Source organism: Vidua macroura, chromosome 26 (genome assembly GCF_024509145.1).
Source record: "Vidua macroura isolate BioBank_ID:100142 chromosome 26, ASM2450914v1, whole genome shotgun sequence".
Classification (NCBI taxonomy): domain Eukaryota; kingdom Metazoa; phylum Chordata; class Aves; order Passeriformes; family Viduidae; genus Vidua; species Vidua macroura.
Window position 1 is genome coordinate 1,540,792 of NC_071596.1, and position 11,278 is coordinate 1,552,069.

At 61.8% G+C, this 11,278-nt stretch overlaps 1 protein-coding gene and 1 long non-coding RNA gene across 3 annotated transcripts; one reads left to right on the plus strand and one right to left on the minus strand.

Annotated features, from left to right (window-relative positions):
- The first annotated feature begins 1,205 nt into the window (after positions 1 to 1,205).
- MFSD12 (major facilitator superfamily domain containing 12) lies at positions 1,206 to 11,104 on the plus strand. Of its 2 annotated transcripts, XM_053999264.1 has the most exons (10): positions 1,207 to 1,594; positions 6,052 to 6,262; positions 7,094 to 7,217; positions 7,438 to 7,635; positions 7,847 to 7,939; positions 8,021 to 8,113; positions 8,824 to 8,994; positions 9,237 to 9,331; positions 9,996 to 10,126; positions 10,696 to 11,104. In XM_053999264.1, the coding sequence occupies exons 1-10, from the start codon at positions 1,306 to 1,308 to the stop codon at positions 10,788 to 10,790; spliced, it is 1,500 nt and encodes a 499-aa protein (XP_053855239.1). In that variant the 5' UTR covers positions 1,207 to 1,305; the 3' UTR covers positions 10,791 to 11,104. The 2 variants fall into 2 exon arrangements, with proteins under 2 accessions (XP_053855238.1, XP_053855239.1); XM_053999263.1 differs by having other exon boundaries at positions 1,206 to 1,594; positions 7,847 to 8,113.
- LOC128819239 (uncharacterized) lies at positions 3,903 to 8,002 on the minus strand. Its single transcript, XR_008440677.1, has 2 exons — positions 7,913 to 8,002; positions 3,903 to 4,248 (listed from the first exon to the last, which is right to left on the minus strand). It is a non-coding gene; the product is annotated as an uncharacterized LOC128819239 (long non-coding RNA).
- Positions 11,105 to 11,278: the final 174 nt, after the last annotated feature.

Genomic DNA, 11,278 nt, shown 5'->3' on the forward strand with positions numbered 1-11,278 from the left:
ACCCAACAGGGGGTGTCCCATGACTCCAGTAGCCACCCCAGTCCCAGTGATCCCAGTGACACCACGCTGTCCCCAGCAACCCCAGTGGTTCAGGTTGGGGCCCATAATGGCCCCGGGCACATCATTACCCAGAATGTCCCAGTCACCCCAGAACCCCCTCATGACTCCTACTAACCCCAGTGCCCATCCAAACAGGGGGTCCCCATGACATCTGTAGTCATCCTAGCGTCCCAGTGACTCCCAGCTGACTGGTTCCAGTGCCCACAATCCCTGTACCCTCACTGCTGTAGTCTGACACTCCCCACTAGGTGCATACTGGAGTATTTGGGTGACTGGGAGCAGTGTGATGGTGGACTGGGATCACTGGAACTCAGACAACTGCAGGTATCATGGGGACCCCTCACTTGAATACCGGAGTTGCTGGGAGCAGCAAGGATATACTGGTGTCACTGGAATTCTGGGGTGCCTACTGGCAGCATGGGGGCTATCCCCTTGCTGAGGTGGGTACTGAGGTCACTGAGAGCAGTGTGGAGGTACTGGAGTGACTGGGACATTCCCTTGTGGGTAATGGGACTGTTACAGGCAGCGCTGGTGTGACTGGGAGCTGTGTGAGGATGCTGGGGTCTGCGGGACTGCTATGGGCAGGGCAGGAGTGACTGGGGGTGTGGGAGTAATACTGGGATCACTGGGAACAGCACTGGTGTGACTGGGACCAGTATAGGGCCAGTACTGGTGTGACTGGGAGCACTGTGGGGACAGTGCTGATGTGACTGGGAGCAGTGTGAGAGTAATACTGGTGCAACTGGGAACAGCATGGGGACATTACTGGTATGACTGGGAGCAGTAAGGGGACAGCACTGATGTTACTGGGAGCAGTGTGGGGGTAATACTGGTGTGACTGGGAGTAGTGCCATGGTACTGGTGTGACTGGGAGCAATACAGGGCCACTACTGGTGTGACTGGGAACGGCGTGGGGGCAGCTGTGATGTGTCTGGGAGCAGTGTGAGGACAGCAGTGGAGTCCCGTGGGATGGGAGTGGGGACAGCACTGGTGTAACTGGGCATTCACCCGCTGTGCGGTCATCACTGGTGTAACTAGGGTAACTGGGCGCTCCCCCATCCCGCCTCCCCCTGCCCTGGCCGCCCCGCCCAGGACGGATCCCCGGGGGATGCGGGGGATCAGCGGAGCCGGCCCGTCCCTCCCTGTCTCTGCCATCTCCTCCCTCCTCCCTGTCCCCTCCCATTCCCTGGCGGTCCCTCCCGCCGGACCCGTCCCGGCGCTGTCCCCGCGGGCTCAGGCCGGACCATGGCGGAGCCCCCGCGGTCCCCGCAGTCCCCGGGCCCGGCGCTGCCGCTGCGGGCGCGGCTCAGCTTCGCGTGCGGGCACTTCCTGAACGACGCGTGCTCGGCGCTGTGGTTCACCTACCTGCTGCCCTTCCTGCACGCCGTGCTCGGCTACGGGCACGGCGCGGCCGGCGGGCTGCTCCTGGCCGGGCAGGCGGCCGACGGGCTCTGCACGCCCCTGCTCGGCTTCGAGGCCGACCGGGCCCACGGTTGCGGCCGCTGCGGCCGCAGGAAGGGCTGGCACCTGGCCGGTGGGTGCGGGGACCGGAGGGAACGGAGACACCTGGGCGGAGGGTGCGGGGACCGGGAGCTCTGATGGGGGGAGCCGGGTGGAGAGGGCTGACGCCGGGAGAGCCTTTCTGGGGTGTCCTGAGTGGGCGACATCCGAGGGGGGAACTTTACTGGGGTGCCGTGAGTAGAGAGGGATGATCCCGGGAGAGCTTTCAGTGTGTCGGTGTTGCGGAACGCCCAGCAGAGCCTTTCTGGGATGCTCTAAGTGAAGAGGGATGGCTCCGGGGGAGACTTTCTGGGGTGTCTGTGTTGGGGGACATCCAGAGCAATGGCCATAGGGAGCCTTTCTGGGGTGCCTTGGGTGGGACACACTGCTGGGGTGCCAAAGATAAGAGACGGGTAACCCTGAGGTGCTTTGGTTAGGGGAGGGGAGGAGTGTGGCTGTGAGGGAGACCTTCTGGGGTGCTCTGGGTTGGGGGTCACCTGGGGGAGCCTTTCTGGGGCGCTCTTAAGTGGAGAGGATGGCTCTGGGGGAGTCTTTTTGCGGTGTCCTGAGGGAGTGATCGAGGGTGCCTATCTAAGGTGACATGTGAAAATGGGTGACCCTGGGGGAGATTTTCGGGGGTGCCGGGGGGTGGAAGACACCCTCCTGGGGTGCCCGGAAGGGAGAAGGGTGACCCCAAGGAGCAGTTCTGAGGTGCCCTGAGTGGGGGCTACCCAGGGGAACCTTTCTGGGATGCCCTAAGAAGAAAGGGATGACCCTGGAGGAACCTTTCTAGGATGCCCAGAGTGGGGGACAGTGGGGGATGCTGGGTGGAGGGGGTTGGCCCCAAGCAGCTCTGCTGGGGGGCATGGGTGGGGGACACTCTGCTGTGGGGACGTGGAGGAGCCTCTCTGGGGTACAGGATCAGCCCCAGGATACCTTTCTGGGGTGCCCTGGAAGAGGGGGAACAAGTCCAAGGGTGCCTTTCTGGGTTGGGGGATGAGCCTTTGGGGTTCCCTGGAGCGGGAAGGAACCAGGGTGCCTTGTGGCATGGAGGTCTCCCTGAAGATGTGGGAGCCTTTCTAGGGAGGGGGACCATCATGTGGCAGTGAGGTGGGGACAGGGTCCCCCCAGCTGGAGAGGGGCAGCCTCAGGGGTGAGCAGAATTGTGTGTCCTGGGGTAGAAGGGAGCAGCTCTTCCATGGAAGGGAGGGCTGCCCTGGGGGCTCTTGGGATGCCCTGTGGAAGGTGAAGGGGCTCTGGTGTGTGCCCTGGGTGACAGGAAATGGGTCTGGGGTGCCTTGTGAGGAGGGGATAACCTGGGAGGTGCCTTTCTGGGATCCCCTGCAGCACTGAGGTAGGGACAGAGCTGCTCCATGTGTAGGGGACAGTGGGATGCTGAGCCTGGATGGGGAAGGGGCACCATGGTATCCCTGTCCTGCCTGGGCACCATCCCACCCTGGGGACTCCCCACTGTCCCTCAGGCTTTGTGTGTGTGGGTGGCAGCGAGCTGGGGTGAGAGCCACGTGCTCAGACCTTGGAGCTGCAGCAAAACCAAGTCAAAACCATCAGTAAAATCTGGGCTTTTACAAAAGTCCAGGTGCTTCCTGAGCAGCTCCCAGTGTCCCCAGAGCAGGGGACCCTGTGGTGTGGGGCCCTTGGCTGTGCTGGGGCTGTGCATCCCAGGGGCCAGCAGCGGGGTACAGCCATGGGATGCACAGGAGGCTCTGGCTCACAGGAATTATTGACAGGTTTGTCTTGCATTCTGCCCTAGGTCAAAAAATGCAATGGAGTGCAGGGGCTGGTGGGGACCCATCTGTCAAGGTCCCTCTCTGAGGGGACAGTGTGGTGTAGAGAGGGGTCCTTGGTTCCTCTCTGAGGGGACAGCATGGCCTGAAGAAGGATCCTTGGTGCCGTGACTGGTGCAGGAGCCTGCACATCCTGCTTAGCTGGCACTGGGGACGGGGCAGTTGATGGAAGAAATGGCCATTGATAACAATCCTCGGTAACAACCGGGCACTGCCTCGCCCAGAGCACACCCGCGGGGAGGGAGGACGGTTGCAGTATGGCTCCTCTTATCTTGATCCCAAATTTATCTCGACCAATGCTTTGTGCAACCCAACGGCAGCCTGATAAGGCGTCTGACCTTGCCGGAGCAAGTCAGGGAGAGTGCTGGAGGGGCAGCTTCACCCCTGCCCCAGCCTCAGCCGCATCGGCACCCTGGATTTAGGGAAGTGGCTGGAGCTGTTTCGTCCCCCTGCTCCAGCCGGTGCTACCCGGCGAGCACAGAGGGGAAATGCTAACTCGGGCCTTGCAGGCAGCAGAGCACAGGCTGGAGCAGGTACTCAGGCTGTTTTCCAGGCCTTTATTCCCTTATTCCCAAGGTGGGGGCTTCCCCGGCGCCCACCTTGGCTAACCACAGAGTGACCAGCGGTGGTGGCAAACCCACCGGATCCAGCTCCTTTGATCACGCTGCAGCGAGGGGTGTTGTGTGGAAGCGGGGTGTCTCGTCCGGTGGCAAACCCATGCTCAGATCAGAGGAAACGTTGTGAAACCGCAGCCTCGGGGTGGGGGAGACACCACGAGTTGCTATCATGGCATCTTCCCACGGCGGCTGCGGCCCCAGGGGTTTCCACAGGCGGTCCCGGGTGTGCCTGCCTGCTCGCCAGCTCTTTTATGGGGTCCAGCTTCCTGACGCAGTGGGGAGGAAGGGTGAGCATCTCTTTGCTGCCTGTCTCAGCCTGTCTGGCAGTGCTGTTCCAAAATCCCTGCCCCAGGCGCCTGTGCTGAGCAGCCGGGCGTTCTCGTGATCTGCTCCGCAGGGCCAAAGATGAGAAGCTGGGCCTTTGCCTGCCAGGGGGTGCTGCAGGCGGGGCAGAATGGTCTTGGCTGGACTCCCATGGCCCTGCTTGGGAGAGCAGGGGGTCCGCAGGACCCCTCTGGCTCAGTGCAGCCACTCCTGGACACTTGGGGTACATGGCTATTGGGGTGCAGCCCTGTGCCAGATGGGCACAGCTCCATGGGGTGGCCAGTGGGGTGACCCTGGTGGTGGACACTGCCTGTCCCAAGGGGCCGCGAGGAGGAGGTGACACTCCTGTGGTTGTGTGGGTGGCGATGGCTCGTGGGTGGGCACAGGAGCAGCTCTGGAGGCTGCAGCAGCTGGGTCCCACAGCTCCTGATTCAGCGCTCCCCTGGGAGCCCTCACAGCCCAACAAGGTTGCAGGGCCTGACCCTGTGGGGCCCTGGGACCCTCACCCCTCATCTGGGCCCAGCTAAAACCCAGAGAACAGAGAGGATCTGGGCTGGTTTTGAGCCCTCATGAACCTTTCCATGCCTCTGGTTTGTCTGGGGCACAGGTACCACATGTGCCTGAGTCCCCTGTCCTTCAGAGGTCCTGGAGCACCAAAGCTGAGCACTGTGAGCCAGTGTGGGAACCCAGCACCCCTTGGTGGGATGGATGGGGCTGGGCTGGGATTGTCACTGCTACCCTTGGCTTTGCCCTGGCATGCATGGCTGTGCTGTGTAGGAGCGAGGAGGAGGAGGAGGAGGAATTCCCCTTCATGGATGGGAGGAAGAGGAATCATTCACGAGGAAGAGAGGTTCTTGCAAAGTGGAGAGGGTACCTTGGGGACCTGGCAAAGCAGGTTCCCCTCAGCTGTAGGAACAGCACTTCATCAGCACACAGTGAAGCTGGGGACATGTAGGACAGTACAGGGAGACATGTGGGACAGGGCACCAGGCTCTGCATCGGGGCCTGGGGGTCTGTGGAGCCGCTTGGCAGATAGACTCTGTAACTTTGGGAAACGGGAGGGCGAGGCCAGGCTGGCCTGTGTGCCCCACGCAGGGTCCCCATATGCGGCGTCCCCAGGCTGCGTCCCTGTGGCTGTCCCGCCACAGCAGAGGGAGGAGCCTGGCTCTGATGTCCCTGACTCAGCGGGCCCTTCCCGGAGCCCCCGTGGCTCTGTGTCACCCTGTCATGCTGCGGGTGGTGTCTGTGAGTGTGGTGGAAGCACGGCTCTCTCTGCCAGCCCCACTCTGCCAGCCCCACGGGAGAGGGGACGTGGAGACAGATGTGGAGCCAGTGCCCGTGAGACAGCCAGAGCCCTCCCAGCCTAGGGGTGCCATATCACCACGGGCAGGCAGCAGGGAGGGGTTATCTGACTGGATATCTGCACCTGGGGACAGCCAGAACTTCCTGGTGTCTGTGGTTGTGACACTGAGGCTCTGTCATGGTGTCTTGAGGGGACAGGGCAGTGCCAGTGCTGTGCTGGGGAAGGACCTTGATTGGGGGGTGTCTGTCTGGGCTGGGTGCCACATTCCCTGTGCAGGATGGGCTGAGGAGGGGTCTGGAGCTCCACGTGTCTCATCTGGCTGGGGAAGGAACCTACCTCCCTCCCCAGCTCTGGGGTAGAACCTGTCCTGGAGAGGGCTGTGTGTGTCACATTGGAGTCCCAGCCAGGTGTGCAGCCTCTCACTGCTCCACTCTCTCCCCAGGCACCACCTGTGTCCTCGTGTCCTTTCCCTTTGTCTTCAGCCCCTGCCTGGCCTGCAGAGACAGCACTCCACAATGGGCAGCCTTCATCTACTACCTCCCCTTCATCATCATCTTCCAGCTTGGGTGGGCAGCCACACAGGTGTCCCACCTGGCCCTCATCCCCGAGCTGGTGAGCAGTGACCATGGGAAGGTGGAGCTCACAGCTTTCAGGTGAGCACAGCCACACCTGGAGGTCACCTGGGCCTGGGGGAGCTGCCCCGGGTCCCATCACTGTGTGACAGGAGGTCCCTGGGTGCTGTGACACACCAGACACCTTGGCATGGCAGGACAAGGACTGGGCCATGTGGGTGTCCTGTGGGATGTGCCAAAAGACTCTGGTCCTGGGTTGGTGGCCCAAAGTCTTTGCTGCCAGGAGGGAATGTCTTGATGCCAGGGATGTCAGTGACACAGCCCGTGGGACACTTCCCTGAGCTGGGGACACTTCTCCTTTGGGAATGGATGGTGGCATTTAGGGGAGGGACTGTCCCTCCCAGATGCCCTCAAGGAGAGCTGGACATGGCTCTTGGTACTGTTCTGGAGGTGAGATGTCTCCAGGGCCAGGTGGGCAGTGCACTTGGCTCATCTCTGTCAGGACTGGGATGTGGGATGGGATGTTTATTCCATGGAGCAGGGTGAGCAGGGAGGATGTGGGGTAACCGTGGGTCCAAGTGGTCCCACTCTGGGGGTACTGGGTCAGGGAGCTCCTGGCATCCTTGAAGCAGAGGTGAGCTGTGCCTGGGTGGGGAACAGACTGACCTGTAGGGATCTTGGTTGCCTCCCAGTCATGCCCCGAGGCTTGGACTGGGCACACTGGGAGTTGCAGCAATAAGGCTGAGGCCTGGCCAGGTGCTTTGTGCCCTCAGAGGTGTCACCTCAGCCATGACACTGGGGTGCAGAGGCTGTAGCACATCTGGCTTGGAGGGCAGCTGTGGGCAGAGGTGTCCTGCTGTGCTGTCCCCATGCTTATCCCTCTGCATCACCCCAAGGTTTCCTTCCGCTCAGGTATGCCTTCACTGTCATGGCCAACATCACTGTGTACGGCCTGACCTGGCTCCTGCTAAACTTCCAGACGGATCAGCCCGACCACACGGAGCACCTGGGCCCACAGGACATCCCTGTGTTTCGGGTGGGTGGCAAGGCACAGTCTCTGGGGTTCCCTCTTCCCACCGCTCAGCTGGGGAGGTACTGGAGGGAGTCAGGGGGCAGTGCCTTAAAACCTCATCAACTGGGCCAGAGCCACACTGAGCCCTCCGTGGGGTCTGGGCACGCCTGCTTACCCTCCAGACTGCTGGGGGGCTGATGGTGGGCTGCCCCCCCTGCTGTGCTCACCCCCACTGCCTCACCAGAATTTGGCCCTCATCGTGGTGGGGCTGGGGGCCGTGTTCTCCCTCATCTTCCACCTGGGCACCAAGGAGAAGCCGTACCCACCAGGGGTGCTACCCGAGCCAGAGGAGAGCACCCCGCTGCTGCACAAGGAGCCCTCGGGCCCCCCACACCCACTGCTGCTCTGGAAGGACTGGCTGCTGGAGCCCTCCTTCTACCAGGTACAGCTGGGCAGGACTCCGCTGGCCTGGGCTGCTGCCATGGGGCTTGCTTAGGAGCGGATGGGGATGGAGAGGGGAGCTGTTCTGGGGACCCATCCACCCCCTCAGAGGGGCCATCCCCTTCCCGCTGGGCACCTGTGCCGTGACAGCTGGGCAGGGCAGGTCCTTCCCACAGGCTGAGCGGTGATGCCCTGGTCCTGTCCCCTCCCAGATCGCAGTGCTCTACATGGCCACCCGCCTCATCGTCAACCTGTCCCAGACCTACATTGCCATGTACCTGACCAACTCGCTGCTGCTCTCCAAGGTGGGTGCAGGGCAGGTCCAGGGGTACGTGAGGTGTCCTGATGTGGCCTGGGGCTCATCTCCCTGTCCTTGTCCCTTGCAGAAGTACATTGCCACCATTCCCCTAGTGATGTACGTCAGTGGGTTTCTCTCCTCGTTCCTCATGAAACCTGTGAACAAATGGATTGGTCGGAATGTGAGTCCAGGGTCTCACTGGAGAGGTTGGAGTTTGATGCCAGGAGAGCACCAGGGGCCAAATCCTGGCTGTGAGCAAAGCTCCTGGCACACCTGAGCTGGAGAGCAGGGACCCCTCATGGACCCTCTGCCAGCAACCACCCACTGCAGCATAGGTCCTGCTGGGACTGGGCGTGGTGGGCAGGGATGGGGATCTGGGTCCTACTGGGACTGGGCATGGTGGACAGGGATGGTGGCAGGGGCCTGTCTTGTACATCCCTCGGGCTGGGGAAGGCAGTGCTGGCCCAGAGTTACCATGTCCATGCAGGCCTGACTGGGCTGCAGAGCCCTGTGGTGCCCATCAGGGACAGAGGTGGGGTCTGGTTACACTGGCCAGGGTGGGCACACGGTCTACAATGCCAGCAGGAGGGACCTGCTCCCCTAGTGTGTCCCCTCCGTGCTGTTGGGTGCCAGTGGTGTGTCCCTTGCCCTCACAGACACATTTCCACAACTCTGCTTGGGGCTCAACCCTTGGGCTGCAGAACAGCCTGGAGCACAGGAAAGACCTGCTTTTGGGGTCTCCTTGTTTAAATACAGCTGGGACAGAGCCAAGGCTGTCCCTCATGGGTCCTGGGCAATGCTGGCCTCGTGTCCTCCCTGCTTGCTCCTCCCTCACCAAATGCCAGCTGATGTTTGAACTCCCCCTTCTCCCTCTGCCCGTCCCCATCACAGCTGACTTACTTTGTGGGCATCCTGGTGGTCCTGGCCTTTGCCTCCTGGGTGGCCCTGGCCAGGCCAATAGGAGATGAGATCTACGGGCTGGCGGTGCTGCTCGGGGCCGGCTCAGCCACCATCCTGGTCACCTCCCTGTCTATGACTGCAGATCTCATCGGCACCAACACGGTACAGCCACTGCTCCTGGGATAAGAGTGGGGGTCATGGCAGGCACAGCACCCACAGTCTGGAGTGGGCGCTGGCCAGGGTTAGGGGATGGAGACTCTGGGAGGGGGCTCTGCTGGGCCCCCGTGTGCTGTGCCCTGTGAGTGCTGTGCCCCGTGCTCTGCTGCTCTGCTGCAGTGAGGGCTCTGCCCATGAGAGGGCACACAGCACTGCGTGGCCCAGCGCGGTTTCCTCTCCTCCCGCAGCACAGCAGCGCGTTTGTCTACGGTGCCATGAGCTTCACGGACAAGATGGCCAATGGCCTGGCTGTGATGTTGATCCAGAACCTGCACCCCTGCCCGTAAGTGTCTCTGCAGAGCTGGGACCCCCATCGCTTGGGGGCCATGAGGAAATATTCCAGGGTTGGAGCAAGAGACATGGGAGGGAACCAGCTTGGATTTGTAGAGTCCCACAATGGTTTGGATTGGAAAGGACCTTAAAGCTCATCTCCTTCCACCCCCTGTCATGGGCAGGGACACTTTCTACTACACCAGGTTGCTCCAAGCCCTGTCCAACCTGGACTAGAAGACTTCCAGGGATGGGGTAGCCACAGCTGCTCTGGGCACCCGGTGCCAGGACCTCCTCACCCTCAAAGGGAAGAATTCTTTCCCATCTAACCCTGCCCTGTCGTAGTGAGAAGCCATTCCCCCTTGTCCTGTCCCCCCATCTCTTATCCCAAGTCCCTCTCCAGCTCTCCTGGAGCCCCTTTAGGCACTGGAAAGGGCTCTGAGCTCTCCCTGGAGGCTTCTCTTGTCCAGCTCTAATTTGTCTTAAACCCTTCTTCACCTTCTCTCCTGGCCTTGCACAAGGGCCCAAGCCATACCCTGGGGATATCCTTGCCCTGGGCCTTCCCCTCGCATCCCAGTGGAATCCAGTTCTGACTCTGATTGAGGACGTGGGACCATTGCCCGTAGCCTGGGACCCCAGTCCTGGCCTCCAATCACGTCCCTGCCTGTCCCCCACAGGACTGAGCTGTGCTGCCCTGCCTGTGTCGACTTCTACCGCTGGGTGATGGTGCTGGTCACTGGTGGCATCGGTGTCGCCGCTGTCACCACACTGTGCTCCATCATGGTGTGGCCCATCCGGATCCGCTACCGTGAGTGGGGCTGAGGGCTTGGGGGCAGCCCAGTGTGGGGCTGGGGGCACTGGGAGCCCTGTGGTCAGTGCTAGCCTGGGCTAAAGCCACAGTGTCTTTGCAGATGGCCCCAGTGGGGCAGCAGTGAGAGCACTGTCATTACTGGGCTGGCTTGTGGCCATGCTTGCAGGGGAACCCTCATAGTAGGACGCAGGGCAGGGCTATTGTCTCACTTCCCTGCTGCCCCCAGAGAGGGGCTATGTTTGCTTGCTGTGCCCTTCTGGGGGGCAACAGCCCCCTGGCCTGGTTATGGCCACACTGGCCCTGGGGCTCCAAGGGGTGGCAGCAAACGTGGGGGACTATGGGGTGACCTTTGGCAGGCTGAGGAGCCAACACTCCTGCTCAGTGCCTGTTCTGCCTCTTGGGGTGCCAGTGTCTCGCTGTGGGGTGGGGGAACAGGACAGACCCCTTGTGCTGCTTGGGTCAGGCCCCTGGTGCTAGCAGAAGAGTCCAGGAGGGCCAGGCCAGCATGTGAGGGTCACCCCATGCTGCCATCTCTCCTGACCTGTCCCTTCCTCCTCTTCCTCCAGGTGCTGTCAGCCTGCAGGGGCTGAGCAGGGCAAGGACCCCTGAAAGTGGCACTGGGAGCACTGAGGGAGAGAGCCAGAGCAGCACCATCAACTGAGCGGGGCTGTGTCCTTGGCCACCGTGTCCTCAGGGCTGTGTCCTCAGCCACCATGTCCTGGGCCACCGCGGTGCCACGCTCCGAGTCTGGAGGTTCCCCTGCACTGGGGGCCACTGGACTCTGGGGAGGGGGTGACCCCACCCTGTCTCCTTGCACTGGACTCACATTCCCACCCTGACCTCATGTCCCCATCCTGGACTCTGGTGTCCCAGACCCCGCCGGGCCAATGAAGGCTGTCCCTGCTGCGGTGTCACCGGGGCAGGTCACCTGTCACCTCTCACCTGCACAATGAACACTAGAAGGGCCTAGGCCAGGCCGGGGCAGCCCCACAAGAGGGGAGCGCTCGGCCCGAGGTTTTAACCTGCTTTTGTAAGGTCAATACGTACAAATGGCACTTTATAAAGGAGGAGAAAAAGGAGAGAAGAAAACAACCACAGCGCTGACGGCCCTGGGATCGGGGGTGGGCTCCGCTCTGAGGTGCAGGACCC